The following is a 23,239-nucleotide window of genomic DNA, read 5'->3' as shown; positions in this document are numbered from 1 at the left end:
GTATTGCTCTTATTTTGTAAATAATAATAATTAATGTAGGGTGAATAATCATATTATTACCTGATTTCTTAGCAGACACCCTTATCCAGGGTGACTTACAATTCAATCAATACATTTTGCTACGGGGTAGACCCGGGCCAGCTGCAGGGACTGCTCCCTCTCCTGGAGGGTGCGTGTGAGCATCTCCTCCACAGAGGGGCCAAAGGTAAAGCCCTGTGAAATAGGGGCGTCCATGAGGCGAGTCCTGTCCACCTCAGGGACCTGCCGTGTTTGGGACAGCCAAAGCTGGCGGCGAGCCGCCACAATGGCTGCCAGGGATCGCCCAGTTGTCCTTGCCCCCTGGCGCATCATAGTGACGAGCTGGACAGCCGCGGCTGCTATCTCAGAGATAGGGGGCGGGGTTGGTGATGCGCCATCATGCTCCGAGGGCTCCGCCAGCTGGGCCAAGTACAGGGCCAGCAGACTCTCTGTGTTTCTGAGGCAAGCCGATTGGGCTCCTGCCTCATAAGACCTCCGGACAGCGGAGGTAGGGAGATGAGCACGGCTATGTTGGAATTCACGCGTGGAAATTCAACCAGGCCAGCTTCTGCTGCACCCTGGGTCCTGGCATAAGCCTCCCCTCCCCTGGCTATGCTGGGGGCTATTGCCGGATGGTCCCAGCTAGCCCTCAGTTCACCGAGGAGGTCAGGCAGCAGCGGGAGGGCCCGTGTGGGCCGCTGCTGCACGCTGACCCCTCTTGAACCTGGAGCGCGGCGGGGCAGGATCAGAGGGCCAGGGGAGCTGGAGAGACTCCACGGCCCTCTGGATGACATCCCTGTCCCCTGGGAGCAGGAGGAGTGTCCACGCTCAACGGAGGAGGAGGGGTGGGAGCGACCAGCTCCTCCTCCATGAGCTCAGCCTCGAGGTCTGAGTCCTCGTGAGGACCCAGAGACAGGCGGTCTTCCTCCCAGGTGGCCCGTCCGCTGCCCTCCTACTGTGATGGGGCAGACACACTCCCTGCAGTCTCCACCAGCGTGGCGTGAGCTGGTGGTGGAGCATCATGGTGTGGGGGTGGTGGCACCTGTTGCGCTGCTTGGGCTGCCTGCGCAGCCAGGAGAGCGCAGATTTGGTCCATCCTGCTATTGAGAGCAAGGATGGCCTCATCGCGCTCCCTGTCCGCTTAGCCTGACCTCCGCCGCTGACGGCATTGCGGGGAGGAGGCCAGCGAAGACTCAGAAGAGGGGGAGGGAACCCATGGGCGTCGCTCTACCGCTCTTCCCTGTCGTTCGCATGCACGTCAGACAGTGGTGGCGCAGCTGTAGCAGGGTGGGCAGCTGACAAGCGGGCAAGGTGCATCGACCGCAAGTGGCACAGTGGCGGGGGTGAAAGGAGCTCATCGCCGAGCACACATGTGCGTGCACAGGGAAATGTGCAGCAGAGGCGCCGGTCAGTGTACAAGCGCCGCGTAGGCCTGTAGGCTTAACCACACCATGTGTGCAAGTGTTTCCGGGGACACCAGGTGGCGCGGAGTCCGGTGTGTGCATTTCCCTATGTGTTTGTGTCTGTGTGACACACAGGCAGAACAGTTTATTCCCAACTGACACTGCAGTCAGACACAAACAGGCACATCTTGGACACACAGGCAAATTGAGAATCACTAGGTTCAAAACAGCACATTGGTTTTTCAATATTTAAGCAAGGAATGGTCAGAATTTGACATTTACAGTCATCACACGTTACTCTAGATACTGAGAGTGCTGTCAATTTGCCAACTTAAACATAAAACTAATAATAATAATATGTATGGCATTAAGACGGCACGTCCCACATCATCATCACCATGATGATGATGATGATGATGATTATTATTATTATTAGTAGTAGTAGTAATTAATTGGGAGATTTCTTACTTTGCCACTTAAACTGTAAGGATGACTCACAATTAATGGCAGTGCAATAAAATATATATGAAATTAAAAAGGATTAATAATATACGAATGGCAGTAACTTTAAAAATAACGTGAGTCTATTTCAGTCCTGATTTTATATTAGATTTAATAAATTAACAAATTGTACAGTATCTTCGAAAGATAGTACGAAGGTGTTCATCTTACGAGTCACATTAACCTGAGTGATCTCAAGTGTGTTATCTGCACTACACCAAAAGAGAGATTGATACTGGGTTATACTCTTGTCAGACATTATACTGCATTTCATAGGTTCAGAAGGGCCGTGGCTTCAGATCGAAGGGGGATTTTCAATCTTTTAAGGAAATTTTAGTGACTTTATTTCGGAAAGATATGAGGACGTAAGATCGAGGTGGCTGCGTTTGGAAGCTGTTTTGGTAGGTTTTCGGCTTCTCGGTGAAAAACACGCCGCGGTCATTACTAAAGGCCTGATTAATATTGACGAATGGGGGATTCTGCTTGCACCTCGTGTATTTTCTTTTGGGTTTGTGGTCTTTTTCTTCTACTTCTCTCTGATTTTCTGTGGAGAGAAAACACAAATCCGAGAGGCGGTGTGCGCAAGAGAAGTGCCGAGCCTGAGGTTGAGTCTATACGGTTCTCATATAGTGTATAAGATCCGCCCCTCAGAGCCGCAGTCTCCACACGGTGTGAATCGCATTTACACAGAGACAGAGAAATGGCGGAAGAAGTCGCTCCAGCTCCCGCCGCCGCTCCGGCCAAGGCGCCCAAGAAGAAAGCCGCCGCCAAGCCCAAGAAGGCAGGACCCAGCGTGAGCGATCTGATCGTTAAAGCTGTGTCCGCTTCCAAGGAGAGGAGCGGCGTCTCGCTGGCCGCTCTGAAGAAATCCTTGGCGGCCAGCGGCTACGACGTGGAGAAGAACAACTCCCGCGTCAAGGTTGCAGTCAAGAGCCTGGTGACCAAGGGCGCTCTGGTGCAGGTTAAGGGCACCGGCGCTTCGGGCTCCTTCAAGCTGAACAAGCAGCAGGCGGAGGCCAAGAAGAAGCCCGCCACGAAGACCGCTGCTAAGCCCAAGAAGCCAGCGGCCAAGAAACCCGCCGCCGCCAAGAAACCCGCTGCGGCTGCAAAGTCCAAAAAGCCCGCAGCGAAGAAGCCAGCGGCCGCCAAGAAGTCTCCCAAGAAGGCCAAGAAGCCCGCGGCGGCCAAAAAGGCGACCAAGAGCCCCAAAAAAGTTGCTAAGAAGCCGGCGGCGCCCAAGAAGGCCACCAAGAGCCCCAAGAAAGCCAAGGCGGCCAAGCCCAAAGTGGCCAAACCCAAAACCGTCAAGCCGAAAGCCAAGAAGGCGGCTCCGAAGAAAAAGTGAGGGAATTGACTCCGGCTCCCCGCCTCGACCCACAACGGCTCTTCTAAGAGCCACCACAACTTTTTAAAAGCGCAATTTTCGTTTTTGTATCTTATCTCTGGTATATCTTTATTCGTGTACTCTTTAAAATTGTGTAAATATTGCCTTTTACCGTAAGCTGTTATTTCTCCTCCTGTGAATTGTGTATTTCCTATGGACTCGTGTAAATTTGAATTTTTAAATTGCATTATGCTCTGAATTGTACTGTATTATTGCACTTTGTATTGCTCTTATATTGTGTAAGTCGCCCTGTATATGACTAACCCTGGTCCAGGAGAGCCGCAGGGTATACATAATTATGTTCTATCCCGATCGTTAAATCGAACCAATTGTGGATCTTAATTAGACACAATATCCCTGTGTTCAAGGTATCCAATGATTGGAGATTTAGAGAGACCTGGAAAACTTTCAGGATCGCGGCTTTCCAGGAACAGGGTTGGCTACCACTGGGCTAGTGCATGTCACTGTGAAGAAAAATCCAGTCTGTTAGTCTGTAGTAGAGACTGGGAGTTAAAGAGAGGAACAAATTCGTTTAAAGCTCTTAGAGAGAGGGCATTTAATGTGTCTCTCTCAATACAATGATCTGCATCCATTCTTCATCAATCTTAGTATGAACATTATAACAAATGACAATCCATAGGTCTTATCTATAGTGTAAAAAGTACATTTACTGCAGTGTGTTTAAAACGGCGGGAGGCAGAGGGCGAGGAGAACAATGAAGCAGCTCGTTCGGTTAGAAGCTGGGCGGTACAGATACAACGCACTAACTGGCGCCCGAATTTAAATACGGCCAATCACTGGTTAGGATTCACATGTTATCCAATCATCATTCGGATGAAATCTCAGCCAATGGCTTCAGGCAAGGTCTGCTTTAAAAAGGGTTCCTGCTGGTCGTCACTTTATTTCTGAATCTACGCTTAGATTTTGAGGTTGTGAGAATGGCCAGGACAAAGCAGACTGCTCGCAAATCCACCGGCGGAAAGGCGCCTAGAAAGCAGCTGGCGACCAAAGCTGCTCGCAAGAGCGCCCCGGCCACCGGCGGAGTGAAGAAGCCTCACCGCTACAGGCCCGGCACTGTGGCTCTCCGGGAGATCCGCCGCTACCAGAAATCCACCGAGCTGCTGATCCGCAAGCTACCCTTCCAGCGCCTGGTCCGAGAGATCGCCCAGGACTTCAAGACCGACCTGCGCTTCCAGAGCTCCGCCGTCATGGCTCTGCAGGAGGCCAGCGAGGCTTACTTGGTCGGCCTGTTCGAGGACACCAACCTGTGCGCCATCCACGCCAAGAGAGTCACCATCATGCCCAAAGACATCCAGCTGGCCCGCCGCATCCGGGGAGAGCGAGCCTAGACACTGACCCCAGAGAACGAGACACAACGGCTCTTTTCAGAGCCACACACATCTCCTGAACAGAGCGAGTTCATTTTGTTTTACTTCCATTTTAAAGTCATTGGTGTTGGGTTTCCATTATCATTTTAAGGTGAATCTCATTTTCCAAAGACGGAATTAACATCAATGTATTTAATGTATGCTTTATACATGTACACAATCTTCAAGGTTCATTGTCTCAAGGAAAATACGTGTATTATGGTTGTTAAAATAGCCACGGATGCATGAAGCATAAACAGCCGAGAAAATAAACATAACGACGATAAATATCTTAATTTGTACTTGATGGGACACAAGAGTTGAAGTCCTTGATGATAAAGAAGAAATGTAGACGTGCTGACTGGCTTGCTAGTATTTCCTCACACTGGTATAGCGATATTCCGTACTAAATAGTGTATTAAATGTAATGTACAATTACTTTCATTGCGGCGTGATAATTTCAGCATTCAGATAAAAACCTATATCAATGCGCATTTAATGAAAATCTTTTGTTAGTTTCAAATTCAAATCTAGGAATCTTAATCTCTCAATCTTAAATAAATCCTAAATAATTTGTATCTCATACTCTACACTGGAAACTCGGCATGAAACATTGAAAAAACATGTAAGTTTACGATGAAATGCGAAACAAGGGACAATATAGGACACTCGGCAGTACATAGATCGTCGTATATATAAAAATCAATGAATACAATACAGGGCATTTTACGTGAAAGGGCAATATACCTAGTGATATCAACATCATATAATCCCCACAAGTATACATCTGAGCTCTTAAAAGAGCAAATACAGAAAACCGTATGGACGATAAAACAAAACAAAACCGAGAAGTACGTCTAAGGGAAGAAACAGAATACAAGATCACTCTACACAGAAGAACGAAATCCAAACTCCTACATTGAATGTGTGGGCTGCCCTTAAAAGGACCTTTGGGTTGTGAGCGGGTCGGGTCAGGCAGTGGTTTATCCTCAGAAGCCGTACAGAGTGCGACCCTGGCGCTTCAGCGCGTACACCACATCCATGGCGGTGACGGTCTTCCTCTTGGCGTGCTCGGTGTAGGTGACGGCATCACGGATCACATTCTCCAGGAACACCTTCAGCACTCCACGGGTCTCCTCGTAGATCAGGCCGGAGATGCGCTTGACTCCACCACGCCGAGCCAGGCGGCGAATAGCGGGCTTGGTGATTCCCTGGATGTTATCACGGAGCACTTTACGATGGCGCTTAGCGCCTCCTTTACCGAGTCCCTTTCCACCCTTACCTCTTCCAGACATACTTGCTTCTAGTAATCTTAAATGATTCAGTAGTTTCCAGTAGAAAATGCTCCATGGTTATAGTCATTTAGCGGACCTGATTGAGGCCAGGGAATAGCGGCAGGCAGAATCGCCCGCCATTTCTATGGGGAGCTAGAAACGTCCCCTTGATTAACCGTTTCACACCAAACTAGTTTTCATATCTATGTACATTCATAATGGACCGAGTCCCTTTCCGCCCTTGCCTCTTCCAGACATATTTGCTTCTGCGAAGCGTTAGAATAATTTCAATCGAGAACGGGAGTTTGCTTGATTGGACAGCTCACAACATCTGCTCTTTCCTGTTCCATATTTACACATTGGAATTCAATTTACTACAAGCTGCAACAATGGCACAACATATAATCGACTCAGACCTATAAGGCTACACATTCTACATCATTTGGGGCTTTTGCCTTTTCATACTTTTGTGGAATTCCAGTTCTGAAGTCTAGAGAATGTGGGTTGTGTTTTTGGCTTCCATGAGATGCAACGGTCACAGTAACATTTGAACTTAAGCTGTACTTTTCAAATACACAGATAACACTGGAGTTTCATTTTTTGACAGATGGATTGCAAGATGGTCAAAATAATCATTTTGAGTATGATATTTTCAATTCTAGTCTCTCAACTGGTCAGCTAAAGGTTGTTTGAACAAATGTGATATTCAGAGCACTCCATGCTTTGAAGGAAAAAATGCAATTTGTATGCAAACAGGGCAGTGGTTGGCTGTGTCCATGCCTCAGGCTGCAGTGCTTCAAACGTTTTGTCTTTCTTGTATGTATCAAAGCTATTGATCTTACACAACAATCTCATCATGTGCAGATACCTATAGTTACCTATTGGCTGCTATTTTAAATGCCTCATTTTTGACACATTGAGCCTTCATTGTAGTTATATTATTGTGTGAATTGGCAGCTATATTTTACTGTGTCTTCATTGTCAATGACTTCTGCTGATTCTGAAAATGTGAGACTCCTAAGAAACACTGTAAACCAACCAAAATGTGTGGCAGTCAAGACAATCAGAATGGAGTTACAATTGAATAATAGTTGGTTAAGATAGTTTCTAATGTGTTTTATAGATATTTTTAAAATATATAGAAGTCAGTAGCAATGATGTCTCAGCAAAATACAGCCCACGATTTTCTCAAAAACATAACTAAATATTAAACAGCTAACACAGGATTCTCTAATTATAATGTCAAAATAATTAAACTACTACTTTACATGTTTCAAGAATGAAGGGGTATATCATAAATGTATACAAGCAAAGGTGCTTCATCAATCAAAGATTGTGGCTTTGAAAAAAACAAAAACAGACTGTTTTTCTTTAAGATGCAATGGAAATATAATTACACTTATTATTTGAACATGCCTTCATATGAGACACAGGGACACTTGGCTGTTCACAGCAATGGGATTCACCTGTTGATGATATGATTTGATAAGCCTACAATAAATTGACAAAGCAACAAGAAACCAAATAGCTTAATTCAAATCAGTGAAGTCCTCTCCATAACCAGTGTCATTCTACTTTACATCTTCTGTTTCATAACTCAAAAAAATAAATTTTAAAAGAACTATGCTCACACGTCGCCTGGCCAGGAGACTGGCAGGGGAATTGACAGCTTATTAGTAATATAGTTACAGTGTTCTTGAAATCACAATATTGTTTATGTTCATTATTTTATTACTCATTATTATTATTATTATTATTATTATTATTATTATTATTATTATTATTATTATTATTTGTTTAAACTTTATTTCACATATTTACCAGTACCTGACCTACATTAGCATAACAATGAATTTATAAATAAATGAAACCGAGCACTTTATGAATCATGTCTCCCCTTTGTTACACATACATCAACATCATTTTAATATATACATACTGTCCTTACCATAATGCAATGTAAATCCTGCATTAAATCATTCTGCAGCATAAAGTAACTTTCACACAACAACATCTGAATATCCATATTTGCTTTTCTTTATCTAAAAGTTAAAACATTTATAATATAATTGTTCACTTCTGTGTATTACAACCAAACTTGAAAAATATGGCACCAAAACAGGAATGTCACATAATGTCGAATCAATATATGAAAATCCAGTGAAACCTGTTGGGACTGAGAGGCGGAAGTGCAGATGTGTTCTGGTTTGCTTTGCCCCTATCATTAGGAATCACTGGTGCACAAAATGTAATAATTGATGGTTAATCTTAATTGTAAATTTCTGAAATTCATTAATAAACATATCCAGTTTTGGGTGGGGGGGTTCCCATGTGTTTTCTGTACGTCATTCCTGGCATCCATGTTTACTACCAGGAGTATTTTCAAACCCTCTCAAAACACTAGTGTTTAGTATATTACTGTCTCTTCATAGTTTTATATATTTTTTACTTTTTTACCTTGTTATAGTGTTAAAATGTATTTTCATATGAAGAACTCTCTCTTTCCCTGTCTGTCTGTTTGAACAAAGTCACTGTCTCACGGTCTTATTGTGCTACAGTACTGTGCGATACTTCAACCCTGATGCCTAGTACAGGGGTGCACAATTAGAATTCAATGAGGTCCAGTGACTAGCATTTTCTCCCCCCAAAGGTCCAAACCATTAAAATCTCTAACGTGCACTATGATTTGGGGGCATATGTAGTTCTTGTATATGTATAGCTAATAAACAAAGTACTACATTTCAATAACATTTCAACAATATTTGTTGCACATTTTCAATGCAGACACATTAAACATGAGGTAAAATAAATATGCAGCCTAATCATAAATAAAAATAGGCCTATCACAAATTTTATAATTTCAAGCAAAACTGTTTTTTTTTTCACAACCAAATTACAAAAGTGCCTGTTTCTGAAAAAAGTGATTTGATTTTTGAACAAATTTGAACACTTCACATCTCTCTTCTTTAGTGAGAGAAATGGCCTTTGCTTGCCCTGCCAGTAACTTGAACCTTGGCTGGAATGGAGTCAGTGCCATTCTCATGCACATATGTAGGTGCTCATTGGTGAGTACTTATTTTTAATGATGTTCATAGTGGAGAAAGAAGACTCACAACTGTACTAGGAAAGCTGTTATTTCCTTTCAAATGGACCAAAAGCGTTCCAACAGTCTGCCTTTACTGAGCCATCTTACATTGTTGTGCAGCAGTAGGTCATTTGCATTTGCCTCAACATCTTTTAGGAATTCTCTCAGCAGTCGATGTTGATGAGATGTGGATGCCCTGAGGAAGTTGATGAGTTTCATGATTGTATTCATCACTTCAGCATAATCTTCGGACAGATTGGCACACAGGACAGACTGATGAATGATGCAGTGATAAGCTGTGAGTTCATGGTTATCCTCTTTCAAACATGCCACAGCTCCTCTCTCTCTTCCTATCATGGCAGGGGCCCCATCTGAGGTGATAGAGACCACTTGTTTTAGATCTATCCCCTTCATTCTCAGCATCTCCTTTATGGCCATGTATATGTCCTTTCCTCTTGTATGTGTATCGAATGGTGTTACCCCTAACAGGTCTTCACAGAATTCCTTCTTCTCTGTGTTAAAATCTAACATACACCAGAAGCTGGGCATTATCACTCACATCAGTAGATTCATCAACAGCTAATGCTATGCATGGTGCACTCTGAAAATCTTCATCAAGCTGTGTTAATACATCCTCTGTTAGTATTTCACTCTTTCTTGCTGTTGTTGTACGTGACATTGGGATTGCTTAATCTTTTCACACAGCTCGTCTTTTTGTTTACCATCAAGTAAAGTTTCAGCAACAGCATTCATGCACTCCATCACCACTCCCCCATCTGTAAATGGCTTTTGGTGTTGACCCAAAATCCAAGCTATTTTTAGTGAACATTCATTTGCACGTTGTTGGGCAGTGAATGCATAGGAGAGGACTCTGGTGGACCGATCATACTGGGCTTTGAGTTTGTTTACTTTGTGTGCCCTCACCTCAGACTGCTGTGGATATGATTGCTCAAAAGATCTGTGCTTTGTCTCGTAGTGGCGCTTCAAGTTGGCACTTTTTATTAGAGCCACGGTCTCTGAACAAATCAGGCAGAGTGGTTTGACACTCGCTACGGGAAGAATGAAGGCATATTTGTCTGTCCATTCCTCTTTGAAAGCTCAATTTTCTGCATCGACTTTCCTGATTTTTGCACATGCCATTCTAAAGCTTCTCCTCTCGCTCCCGCTTATGCTCCTCACGCCGTCTCTCTCTCTCTAACATTCGCAGGGTCCTTGTGAACCACTACCTGACCAAACCATTGGGCTGTCCCCTCTGTCTGGAGCCGTTCATGCAGGCAATCCGCTGGGACGCACGGGTGACAGGTTTCCATCTCCCAGGCACCGGTGAAGAGCAACTGAAAGCCCTGGCATGGATGCACTGTCCATGGCCAGGGTGGAGGAACTGCTGGACAGCTTCTGCAGAGCGACGGGGGCTGCTGTCAATACGGCCAAGAGCGAGGTCTACCTCTCTCAGGCATGGCCTATTGGCCAGGGCCCGCCGACCATGTTCCTTGTGAATCTGGCCATCAAGGTTCTGGGGATCACGATCGACAGGACCAAAATGGGCACCCAGAGCTGGGAGGAAGCCTTATCTAAGGTCCAAAGAAAGATCCACGGCTGGAGCACAAGGACCTTAACGATGGCTGGTAAGGTGCTGGTCGTAAAGGCCATCCTCTTCCCGATTCTTCTCTACTTTGGTATGATCTTCCCCCTAGACAAGGTCACCGCAAAACTAGTTTCCAGAATTATATTTCGGTTTGTCTGGGGCAGCAAAATGGAGAGGCTGAAAAGAGTGCAAATGGTGAAGGGTACCGTGGATGGAGGTAGGAGGGTCGCGGACGTTGTGCGGCTTATTAAGGCGCAGAGGCTGGCATATGTGATCAAGAACATTCAGGCTGCTGGCAAGAAAGTTAGTTTTATTAACCACTTTTATTTTGCCAGCAGCCTGAGACCATTCGGCCTCTGTGCCATGGATAACACCAGGCCGCACATGTGGGATCCCCTGCCATTCTACATGGCCTCCATAAAGTCGTGCTGGTCTCCTGGGACTACAAGACCATCTGTAGTCAGATGAGATCTACCCAGAAGATTTCCCTTCCAAAACCTGACGGTTTATCTGGGCTAACGCTACGCAGAAATATGTCTCCTGGATGGCCGTGAGTTCTGTTCATGTACAGAAGGGGTTTGGCCCTTTTTGACACCTGCCCCTACAAGGGTTGCCTGGGAAGGGAGACAGAGGCTCATATCTTTAGGGATTGCCCCTCCTCTTGCAGGGTCTGGCTCCTGTTTTTTCCCATTCCTCCGCAGGTTAGCCGTTTCTGTGCGTTCGACCGCCCAGCGAATCGTATATGGACCAGCCAAGGGAATTACATCTCCAACCTTCAGGTGCTGTTGGCGTGTCATCTGCACAGTGAAACAGGCCCTGTGGAAGGGACGGAACAACAGTCTGTTCAACAAGCAGGAGCTGGACCCAGTTGTCATTGTGCGGAGGGGCATGGTCCTAGTTTGGGACTACGTCAATCTGGAGGTCCATCAGAGGGGCAAGGAGGAAGCCTTCAAGAACTGGCACATTCATGATCTGGGGGAGCTCAGGATCCCATGATGGGACACCACCTCCGGGGATGGCCATCTCCCCCTGCTGGAGCCCGAGTCTGAGATCTTTTATTCTTTTACTGATTAATAATTGTTTTTATTGATTAATGATTGTTTTTTAAAAATGACCTTTAATTGGTTTTAATGAATTCTGGATTTTAAAATGCACTTGTTTTGTTTGGCTGTTTTGTTTTTTTTCTTTTGTCAAATGCGTTAACTGTTATGTTTATGATTTAAATGCATCAGATTGTTTTGTTTTTGTTTTTTTGATGGTTTTGTTATTTTATTGATTTATTTGATGCATTTTCCATTTACTTTAATGCATTTGACTGTTTTGTTGGTTTGGCAGTTTGCCCTTAAAGCACAGTTTGATTTGAATGATTTGTTGCACATGTATATTTTGAGTTAATGTATTTTGGTTTATTTTAATCACGTTAAGATTTTAAAAGTTTTAAGTGATTTTAGAGCTTTCTTTTTAACAATTGTTTAATCATAAGTATTAAAATTGTGTGTTTTTATTTTCGTAATACCAATAAACAGTATTTCACTAAAGCTTTCTGTGGAGGGGAACATGGATGAGTTTGTACCATTTTTGGGAGGCTCTGCCCTGTTGGGACGGAACTGTGATCCAGATGAATAGCAGATCGGGCATAGGTGGGCATGCGGGCAGAGGAGGAGGAGGGGCAGTCAAGCAAATAAGCTTGCTAAGGTACGCAGCAGCAGCAGAAAGCAGCCCCCCCCCTTTTCCAGCCAGCCAGGCAGCCTGACTGACTGACAGTGAGTGATTGACAGACGGGTAGCAATGGAATGTACATGCTTTGTGATGTCATAGCAGTCAGCTGAGAGAGAGTTCTGTGATGTCAACACTGAGCTGGCAGTGTGTGTGTGTGTGTGTGTGTGTGTGTGTGTGTGTGTGTGTGTGTGTGTGTATTACAGTTTATATTCATTGGGTACGTCTGCCAAATATAAATACAATGTATAAATATTAGATCTGTTTTGCACAAACTATTATTAATACTTGCAAGTCAGCTTGAGTTAAATCAACAAAATGACCACTACTTAATATTAATAATAATTGAGATACACCTATGCATAAGACATTTATTTAACAATATTATTATTTTTATTATTTCTGATCAGACACCCTTGTCCAAACAATATATTCAATCGTGTTGGCTAAATAATGTTAATGCTTCAAACTGTTATCTCCGAGATTTAAAATATTTATTTGTGACAACTATTTAATTTAACTAAGTCAAATATAGACTTTTCCTAGCTTTTGTGGTGTGCAGTGAATGACTTGCTTCACTGGTTCAAATCTATCTAACCTATCCTGATTCCGTCTGCATTGGTTTGAATCAGTGAACGAAATAAACTAAATTAATCGATTCACCAAACTGAACTGAATCAAATTAATCGAGGCACTTAAAACAATCGAAATGCCCATCACTATGAGCGAGTCTTAGCCTTCGCCCTCTGTTTTCCGCCGGTTTTGCCTCTTCCGATTATGTTCAAAGTATTCGGTTAAGGTTTATGATAGTAAAGAAAACTCTGTAAGTCTCATTTAAAGACATCTGTCTCTTCATGATTGGTTTACATTTTCACATCAATCTGTCCTATCACGAAACAGCACTGGCACATGCGCTTTAGTAGGACAGTTTTAACCAATCACAGCATCGGTGTCATTTTGACTATTTTCAATGAAATAAAAAGGCGGCAATGTGTATATATATATATATATACAGTATAATGTGTTACAAATGTATTCAAACTTTGCTATGTTGTCCCATTTTGTGAAATTACAAAATGATGCATACACATTTTTAAAAACTTTATATTTTATTCAAAACTTGAATGCTCAAATTGAAGACTTTCAATAGTAAGATAAGTACAGTAAATGTAAGGAGAAACTAAAGAGAACAAATATAAATATGTTGATTGCATAATTATTCAGACCTTTTGATGCCCACTGCCCTGTCTTCATGTCAAATATATTATATTTGCACCACTGAAAAATGAAGCACTGCGCAAGGGGGAGGGGTTTCAGTTACACTTCCATTGGAACCCAATCAAAACATCTCTATATCAAAGCTGCCACTGGCCCTTGTGCCTGTCACTCGAAACAAGTCAATTCCTATTTCCTGTCTACACAGGAACGTCCTCTTTTGCTGGGAGACTTGGGCTGCGTCCCAAATCGCACACTTGATCCCTACACCCTTCGACAAGTGTACACTTTGCGTGACGTTGTGCTTACGTCACAGAGTATGCACTTGAGTGAGGAGGGTGCAGGGTGTAGGGTGAAACTAAAAGCGCTCAATGGGACACACTTCAGCGCCAGCATTCAGTGCCTTTGCCTTTGTCTGAAAAAGTACTTACGCAGTCTTTTCTTGTATTTGTATTTAATTAAAATAGTAGTAATAATAATAATAATAATAATAATAATAATTTTGAAATACACTGTTCGTTAATATCACCTCCTAGTTTTATAGGATACTCCTTCAGTAATTAATTAAATGATAGTTTCCAAAACATGTTTTGGTTTAACTTTCTAATCGTATATTTAAATCATGATTATATAATCATTTTATTTTATCTATCTACTTATTATTTCCTTGATACATAATTTAACAATTTCTACAACTGTGTAGCTAACATTACAAGTATGGACCCGCAACTGGTATATTTTCCCAGTTGACTTGACTCCGCCTTTAACGCAAAGACTTCTGGGACTTCAGCGCTAAAACACTTCCGCATAAGTGCGCTCTTTTGTACACTCCACTGAAGGGAGCATTGCAGGGCACGAACAGCTCGATTAGACTCTCTTCACTCGTTCCCTAAGGGTTTGGGACAGCCCTTAAGATGGCAACCCTAGTACTTCCGCCCCGCAAGGGACAAGTCAACTGGGAAAATATAGCAGTGGCGGGTGCATATAAATGTAATGTTAGCTAGACAGTTGTAGAAATTGTTAAATTATGTATCAAGGAAATAATACATAGATAGATAAAATAAAATTATTATATAATCATTATTTAAATATACAATTAGAAAGTTAAACCAAAAATGTATGTATTAATTAATTACTGAATTTGTATCCTATAAAACTAGGAGGTGATATTAATGAACAGTGTATTTCAAAATTATTATTATTATTACTATTTTAATTAAATACAAATACAAGGAAAGACTGCGTAGGTACTTTTCCAGACAAAGGCAAAGGCTCTGAATGCTGGCGCTGAAGTGTGTCCCATTGTGCGCTTTTAGTTTCACCTGCACCCTCCTCACTCAAGTGCACACTCTGTGATGTAAGCACAACGTCACGCAAAGCGTACACTTGTCGAAGGAGCAAGTGTGCGATTGGGGATGCAGTGCCAAGGGTTACTGTATGACAAAAACCGTCACAAGGGAGGAGGCAGTAAGCTGATTAGGGAATTTCCCCTGAGGCGAATCGCTAGTTGGCCTCGGCAACAGCTCCAGATAGGAACCACATGGGCCGAGCGAGGAACGCAGTCACGCTCTTACTTGGAACTGTCTATAACCAGCATATACGAAACAAGGCTACAGAGGTCAACTCTTATACTCTCCGCTTACACAGTAGCAAAGGCCAATTGTTCTACTAAAACACAGCTAGGAGTGAGGCCACAGATGTGCTCGTATCATACACAGAGTGGGGCAATCAGAGCAACTCTCGCACCCCCCTTATCCAGGGCGACTTACAACATAAGTACAAACAAAGTGCAAAAATACAGAGAAGGCAATCATTACAAATTCAACTTAGCTAAAACATAGCAATTCAAAATAATACATTTTACAAATTCCAATTTACAATTTACACAAGTACAGTAAGAGACTTCCTACATGCTGGACGGTGAAAGCTAAGTGCTGTCAAGATGTAGGGTTACAGACGAGGGCTACAGGAAAGGGAGCAAGGAGGAAAACAATCAAGAATGCGAGGAGCATAATAAGCTGAAGTGCTATCTAGCAGGGATAGAGGACTAATATTACAAGTGCTGTCAGAAGAGATGCGTCTTGAGTAAGCGCCGGAATGAGGTCAAGGACTCTGCTGTTTTGACTTCGGTGGGCAGGTCGTTCCACCACTTAGGGGCCAGGGATGAGAAGGAGCAGGCTCTTGAGGAAGGAGAGTGGAGAGGAGACAGAGTTAGCCTTCTGGCACTGGAGGAGCGCAGTGGTCTGGAGGGGATGTATGGAGAGATGAGTGACTGAAGGTAGCTTGGTGCAGTGTGGTCAAGACAGTGGTAGGTGAGGGTCAAAGTCTTGAACTGAATGCGTGCCGCTATCGGGAGCCAGTGGAGGGAGCGGAGCAGTGGAGTAGCGTGTGCGAATCGTGGCAGAGAGAATACCAGACGAGCCGCAGAGTTCTGGATGAGCTGGAGTGGGCGGGTAGTGGATGCAGGCAGGCCGGCCAGGAGGGAGTTGCAGTAGTCCAGGCGGGAGAGGACCAGTGACTGGACGAGTAGCTGAGTTGAGTAGTCGGTGAGAAAGGGACGGATCCGGCGTATGTTGCTCAGGAAGAATCTGCAGGTGCGTGTCAGCGTGGTGATGTGCTGAGAGTAGGAGAGCGTAGGATCGAGTGTGACTCCTAGATTTTTAGTGGAAGAAGAAGGAGAGAATGTGGTGGATTCCAAGGGGATTGAGATGGGGAGGTCAGCAGATGGTGAGGAAGAGTGGGGGGAAAAGAGGAGATCTGATTTGGAGAGGTTGAGCTTGAGGTGGTGCGAGCGCATCCATGTGGAGATGGCAGACAAACAGGAAGAGATACGAGATGAGATGAGAGTGTCAGAGGAGGGAAAATACAGGAAGATCTGGGCATCATCTGCGTAAAAAATGGTAGGAGAAACCATGGCATGTGATGAGGGGGACCAGGGAGCGAGTGTAGAGAGAGAACAGGAGGGGACCCAGGATGGAGCTTTGGGGTATACCTGTGAGGAGAGGTTGGAGGGTGGATGAGGAACCTCGCCATGTCACTTGGTAGGTCCGGTCATTGAAGTAGGAGGAGAACCAGGTGAGAGCAGTCCCAGAGATTCCAAGGTCAGCAAGGCATGAAAGGAGGATGGAGTGATCGACAGTGTCAAATGCTGCGGAGAGATCATTGGAGGGTTAGGACTGAGGAGAGGGATGCCACCCGAGCACAGCTGAGGGAGTCAGTGACTGCCAGGAGAGCAGTCTCAGTGGAGTGAGCTGTGCGGAAGCTAGATTGCACAGGATCAAGAAGTGAGTGATGGGAAAGAAATGCAGAGAGCTGACGGTGGACAGTACGCTCGAAGGTCTTTGAGAGGAAGGGGAGTAGGGAGACAGGGCAGTAGGTTTGAGGAGAGTTATGGTCAAGAGTAGGTTTCTTGAGGAGTGGGATGACAGCAGCTTGTTTAAAAGCAGAAGGGAAACAGTCAGAGAGGAGTGAGGAGTTGAGGAGGGGAGTAGATCAGCAGCAGTAGCTTGGAGGAGGCGAGTGGGAAGAGGGTCCAGGGAATAGAGACCAGGAGCCAGAGCCCACAGGCTACTGGGGCTCGGCTGAAGCCAATACCAGGTTCCCAATGAAAGGGAGGCCCAGGCTGCAGCCGCACAATTTCTGCCAAGGGGGCACCTTGAAAAAGGGACCATGATGTGGCAACGCCCTGAGTCAAGTGGGCCACCAGGTGTCCAGGCACCAGGGTCCCTGTGGACTCGGATGCCATGTTAATAGTGACCACAATCCAACGCGAGAGGTCCTGGTTTGAAAGCACCTGGCCCTGTATTCTCGCTCTATAGGACACAAACAGTTGGTCCGAGCATCGAATGTTATTAGTCCATTCCAAATAGCACCTGAGGGCACACACAGCAAAAAAGTCCTGTTCACTTTGTAGTGGATTTATTCTCCGTTATCCACAGAGACTCAGGACTCAGGTTGATTCTCCCCAAGACGCGATCACAGACTTTGTTTTCTGTTGTTTATTTGGCCTTGGATGAAAATGTTTTACTAAAAATCTGCTACACAGAACTACTGCATCTGGCCTCTCCAGAGCAATACACAAAGATGAAATACATACATGGGTTGCACTATCTTGCTGCAACAATGGTGCAAATGCAATATTTTCGGCAAGTAGACAGGACACTGTCCCTCACCAATAATAATAATAATAATAATAATAATAATAATAATAATAATAATAATAATAATAGGGTACCTCACACTAAAATCTGCAATTAGAATTTCTCCACCACTCTGCGACTAAAACTGCACCACTGTCGAGTCGATTGATTCTTAGTGTGCTATCTGCACTACACCAAAAGAGATATTGATACTGGGTAATAGTCTTTACAGACATTATACTGCATGTGATGGCCTCAGAGGGGCCTTGGCTTCATATCGAAGGGGGATTTTCAATCTTTTAAGAGGATTATAGTGACTTTATTTCGGAAAGATATGAGGACGTAAGATCGAGGTGGCTGCGTTTGGAAGCTGTTTTGGTAGGTTTTCGGCTTCTCGGTGAAAAACACGCCGCGGTCATTACTAAAGGCCTGATTAATATTGACGAATGGGGGATTCTGCTTGCACCTCGTGTGTTTTCTTTTTGTTTTGTGGTCTTTTTCTTCTACTTCTCTCTGATTTTCTGTGGAGAGAAAACACAAATCCGAGAGGCGGTGTGCGCAAGAGAAGTGCCGAGCCTGAGGTTGAGTCTATACGGTTCTCATATAGTGTATAAGATCCGCCCCTCAGAGCCGCAGTCTCCACACGGTGTGAATCGCATTTACACAGAGACAGAGAAATGGCGGAAGAAGTCGCTCCAGCTCCCGCCGCCGCTCCGGCCAAGGCGCCCAAGAAGAAAGCCGCCGCCAAGCCCAAGAAGGCAGGACCCAGCGTGAGCGATCTGATCGTTAAAGCTGTGTCCGCTTCCAAGGAGAGGAGCGGCGTCTCGCTGGCCGCTCTGAAGAAATCCTTGGCGGCCAGCGGCTACGACGTGGAGAAGAACAACTCCCGCGTCAAGGTTGCAGTCAAGAGCCTGGTGACCAAGGGCGCTCTGGTGCAGGTTAAGGGCACCGGCGCTTCGGGCTCCTTCAAGCTGAACAAGCAGCAGGCGGAGGCCAAGAAGAAGCCCGCCACGAAGACCGCTAATATTTTATATTCGGCTAGTAAATTAAAGTTTTTCATCCAAGGCTATTTGCATGAATTCTATGTGAGCATCACTGCAAAAATCTATCCACATTTAGTAACCCATGCGACACATTTGAGATGAATACTCATGTTTTGTAAGTCGCTCTGGCCATGGGAGTCTACTAAGAAATAAATAATAGTTAATAGGAGACATAACCGGTGAACACGTTTGCATGCAATTATAATTTAGCCAGTTAAAATGTTGCCCTGCGTAAACACACAAACCTATTAGCTTCCATCATGTCCAAAGACATCCATCCAGCTGTCCCGCCGCATCCGTGGAGAGCGAGCCTAGACACTGATAAGCTGCCACAGGCAAGACCGGAGACTCCCCTGCTTTGAAGTACATTACAAATATCTCCTCAAAAAACGTATACATCTCTTTAAGGAGTATTCATCTACACCTCATATACGCACCCAGGTAACTCGAGAACATAAAAGGAATCTCTTTCACAGACCGAGTGCGTGGCTCTTAAAAGAGCCTTTGGGTTCGTTCAGCTTCCGATCGGGTTTACTTGGAGCTGGTGTACTTGGTGACGGCCTTAGTGCCCTCAGACACGGCGTGCTTGGCCAGCTCTCCGGGCAGCAGCAGCCGCACGGCGGTCTGGATCTCCCGGGAGGTGATGGTGGAGCGCTTGTTGTAGTGCGCCAGGCGGGAGGCCTCGCCGGCGATGCGCTCGAAGATGTCGTTGACGAAGGAGTTCATGATGCCCATGGCCTTGGAAGAGATACCGGTGTCCGGGTGCACCTGCTTCAGCACTTTGTACACGTAGATGGCGTAGCTCTCCTTCCTGGACTTTCTGCGCTTCTTGCCGCCCTTCACCGCCGTCTTGGTCACGGCTTTCTTGGAGCCCTTCTTGGGAGCAGACTTCGCTGGTTCAGGCATCGTTTCGGTTTGTTAGAAAATCTAAAAGACGAATGACAGGCTCGTCTCACAACGCCTCTATTTATAGCAGCTCTATGCAAATAAGATAGTTAAACCCAAGAAGACCGTTCATTGGTTCGTATCCCTTATTTTATGACGTTCACTTTTCTCTGCCTCGCTATGAGAAGTCCAGGGTGGACAGGACTAGTTTAGACTGGTTTTCCAAAACCCCTTTCTAACACATTACGACTGAATTTACCACATGTATAATAATTTGCAGAAAATCCAACATTTAATTACATGTATACGTTTGTCTTCATTTTTAATTACATTATACCTCCGATATTACGATTAATATCAGGTTAAAAGGCGAATAAATAAACCTGCGTTAGACACATATTCCCGCCTTGCATTCCAAAAATGTTCGCTTTAAAAATAATACAAGAAAAGTGATTACAATTTCAATTTGGTTTTGCTAAAAAAAAAATACATTTAAATCATTATGTATAATATGACTAATGATTTGTTAATACTCTGATGAATCCTTTGTATCCGATTATGGGTTTAAAGTAGACACCAATATGCGGACGTAAACACAGCCGAATAAATTATAATTACGTATAAGTAAATCTAAAGAAATATAATTAGGCACAATCTGTGGTGGGTAGCGGGAGTGCTTTACAGGTATCCCCAAACACTAAATGTGTATCTATATATTGAATATTATATATAGCAGCCTATATTGTAACCAAAACAGCTCAACCCAAACAATAATTATTACGTAGTTTTGGGCTAGAACGTCAAAGCACACCCAAAACAAAACACCTCTGAAAAGTAGCACATCATACTGCGTATTACAGCAATGCCAGACAACATGCACAAGACCGTATGGATGATAGATAAAATACCAAGCAGTGGAGTGTCTGTGTTTAGGGGAACAGATAGAAGTACACTTATACATGAGGTTTCTTCAAATAAAAAGTTAAATGCAAGCCCTTCAAGTGAAAGTGTGGGCGGCCCTTAAAAGGACCTTTGGGTTGTGAGCGGGTCGGGTCAGGCAGTGGTTTATCCTCCGAAGCCGTACAGAGTGCGACCCTGGCGCTTCAGCGCGTACACCACATCCATGGCGGTGACGGTCTTCCTCTTGGCGTGCTCGGTGTAGGTGACGGCATCACGGATCACATTCTCCAGGAACACCTTCAGCACTCCACGGGTCTCCTCGTAGATCAGGCCGGAGATGCGCTTGACTCCACCACGCCGAGCCAGGCGGCGAATAGCGGGCTTGGTGATTCCCTGGATGTTATCACGGAGCACTTTACGATGGCGCTTAGCGCCTCCTTTACCGAGTCCCTTTCCACCCTTACCTCTTCCAGACATGCTTACTTCTTGTTGAAACCTCCACTGTTAGAATATAGTTTCCTTGCAAACATTTATAGTTATAATCACGTAGCGGACCTGAGTGAAGCACAGCAGACACAAAAGGGCAGTAGGCAGAACTCGTCCGCCTTTTCTCAGGGTAGCCTGAAACGGCATATTGATTAACTCTTTCACCACCAAAGTAGATTTCATGTCTTTATGAATTTATAATGTAATTTATTCTTATGTAATGAGAAATTTTACGGACAAAAATGTTCACTTCCTTGCCATTCAAAACACCGTTTCACAGTTATACGTACAAAAATGTAACTAACATTGGGGGTAGAACTATATAAATAATGTATCGAATACTTTTTTGTTCAATTGTATGTTTGCATTGAATTTTCTATTATAAAACGTAAGTTCGTAAAACATAATTGGTTTTCCATTGATAGTATTGTCTCGCAATCAGATGTGCAACGTTTTCTTTTTTATTATTTGAGTCATGGAAACCCTTAATTTGTTTCAGCTAAATTGATTATAAAGTGATGTTATTCAGAAAATGAATTTATTTGTATTTTACAAAACGTTTTGCGAAATTAAACGTTTATTAGTCTACGCATCTCTATTTGGTGGCAGCATACCTTTCATGTCTCTTGTCGCAATACATACTCGAGTGAGACATTTGCCTAAATTAGCAAGCACATGTATTCATTTGTACTTTCTTTATGTTAATTTTTGCCTGAAACTTTTTACAAAAAGTGTTACTGTACCAGTTTTAACAAGATAAAATAAGAGTAAGAATAGGTTGCAGTCTGGGATATTTTGTGTTAAATTATATTTCTTAGCAGACAATGTTCCTCACCTGGGACTGAACTCACAACCTTCTGCATCAGAGTCCAGAGTTGGGAAGTGTGTGGAGCTGCAGGACTGAAGGAGAAAAGTACTTTTTGTTTTTGCACCATTATTTAGTTTTAAAATTCCACAGTGTACAAAATGTATTCAATTGATTGAATTATGTTTTTCTTGTTTGTTTGTTTGTTTCTTGAATGACTGAGTTTTAACAGAAAGTCATATCTCCTGCATTAAATGTCAGTAACAGACATATACACCACTCACAGACATGAGGGATATTCTACAGACAAGGGGCTCTCACAGGCTCAATACTGACAGAACAGCTCACGCTCACAACTTATAATAATAATGTGATCCATATCCACACTGCACACTTCTCAATCCTCCCCATGGTCTCTTGTTCTTTCTCTTTCTGTCCACACAGCCCTATGGGAGCAGAAAATGCCAGCAGGACAAAAATAATAATAATTTCAGCTGAAATCCCTAATGCGTCTTTGAATAAGAAACATATCTCCTCAGCTCAGGGATCCCTGCACTTGTGTGCGTCTGCCCTAACCAGAATCCCTGCACTCTCTGCAGTGCTGCTGTCTGCCCAGTCCCCGTTCCCCATTCTGCTGCAGGCTCCCCCTGTCCACACCTATCACAACCCCTCAGCTCTCCAAGTGTGAACCTACAGATTCCCAGCACAGCACACAGTGCCACTACGCTCCTCCCGCATCACTGCAGCTCACCGGCTCCTACAAACAATGCAGCACCTGTGTTCACTCAAACAGAGTGAAGCTGCTCCCACAGACTCACACAGCACCATGGCCGCACCCCAGACCCTTTAGTCTGTGTCTGTCTCTCTACCTCCAAATATTCCAGTCACACTGAAAAAATTGTCTGCTGCAGGGATTTGCACTGGATCTTGCATGCTTTTTTGCAATCGCGTACACAGGCATGGGGTCAGAGTAACAGGACCAGATGGTGACGGAGCAGTTTATCAAGAGGTTAGAAAACACTGATCTCCGAATCCAACTCAAATTAAAATTCCCCAGCACATTGCAAGAGGCTGTATTGGCTACAATTCAGGTCTAGACTGTGTATTGGACTGAGACAAATAGCCATGCTTTAATGAAAACACGTGTGTGCGGAGATGCAGAATTGACCTCCCCAACAATACAGTGGATGGCGACCCTACCATTGGTCTGCCAGCTGGGAGAGCTGATGTGCTGGACAGAGGCAGGTGGAGATGGAGACAAAGGCTGCGCCCTGTGGACAGTGAACTGCTTACAGCACCAGGCGAACCAGCTCCAGTGATGGGGGCTGTGGCACTAAAGTTTAGTCTCAGGGATTATTTATTTTTTAGCAGAAGCCCTTGTCCAGAGCGACTTACAAAATATAAGAGCAATACAAAGTGCAATAATACAGTGC

General features: G+C 44.3%; 6 protein-coding genes across 6 annotated transcripts; 3 read left to right on the top strand and 3 right to left on the bottom strand.

The window, feature by feature from the left end:
- Positions 1-2,583: 2,583 nt before the first annotated feature.
- On the top strand, positions 2,584-3,286 carry LOC136711719 (histone H1-like). Its single transcript, XM_066688160.1, has one exon. It carries the CDS (start codon positions 2,623-2,625, stop codon positions 3,265-3,267), a length of 645 nt encoding a protein of 214 aa, XP_066544257.1. The 5' UTR covers positions 2,584-2,622; the 3' UTR covers positions 3,268-3,286.
- An 899-nt stretch (positions 3,287-4,185) lies between these two features.
- On the top strand, positions 4,186-4,702 carry LOC136711666 (histone H3). Its single transcript, XM_066688052.1, has one exon. The coding sequence runs from the start codon at positions 4,245-4,247 to the stop codon at positions 4,653-4,655; it is 411 nt and encodes a 136-aa protein (XP_066544149.1). The 5' UTR covers positions 4,186-4,244; the 3' UTR covers positions 4,656-4,702.
- A 936-nt stretch (positions 4,703-5,638) lies between these two features.
- LOC136711667 (histone H4) lies at positions 5,639-5,972 on the bottom strand. The gene has a single exon (XM_066688053.1). It carries the CDS (start codon positions 5,966-5,968, stop codon positions 5,663-5,665), a length of 306 nt encoding a protein of 101 aa, XP_066544150.1. The 5' UTR covers positions 5,969-5,972; the 3' UTR covers positions 5,639-5,662.
- A 12,344-nt stretch (positions 5,973-18,316) lies between these two features.
- LOC136711326 (histone H1) lies at positions 18,317-18,876 on the top strand. The gene is made up of 2 exons (XM_066687492.1): positions 18,317-18,728; positions 18,851-18,876. Exons 1-2 carry the CDS (start codon positions 18,365-18,367, stop codon positions 18,874-18,876), a joined length of 390 nt encoding a protein of 129 aa, XP_066543589.1. The 5' UTR covers positions 18,317-18,364.
- Positions 18,877-19,214: 338 nt separating this feature from the next.
- On the bottom strand, positions 19,215-19,664 carry LOC136711868 (histone H2B). The gene has a single exon (XM_066688431.1). It carries the CDS (start codon positions 19,634-19,636, stop codon positions 19,262-19,264), a length of 375 nt encoding a protein of 124 aa, XP_066544528.1. The 5' UTR covers positions 19,637-19,664; the 3' UTR covers positions 19,215-19,261.
- Positions 19,665-20,627: 963 nt separating this feature from the next.
- Positions 20,628-21,007, bottom strand: LOC136711875 (histone H4). The gene has a single exon (XM_066688437.1). The coding sequence runs from the start codon at positions 20,990-20,992 to the stop codon at positions 20,681-20,683; it is 312 nt and encodes a 103-aa protein (XP_066544534.1). The 5' UTR covers positions 20,993-21,007; the 3' UTR covers positions 20,628-20,680.
- Positions 21,008-23,239: the final 2,232 nt, after the last annotated feature.

This window comes from Amia ocellicauda, chromosome 16, assembly GCF_036373705.1.
Source record: "Amia ocellicauda isolate fAmiCal2 chromosome 16, fAmiCal2.hap1, whole genome shotgun sequence".
NCBI classification, from domain to species: Eukaryota; Metazoa; Chordata; class Actinopteri; order Amiiformes; family Amiidae; genus Amia; species Amia ocellicauda.
Note: the sequence above shows the minus strand (reverse complement) of the source record. Positions and strands in the feature narration are given on the sequence as shown.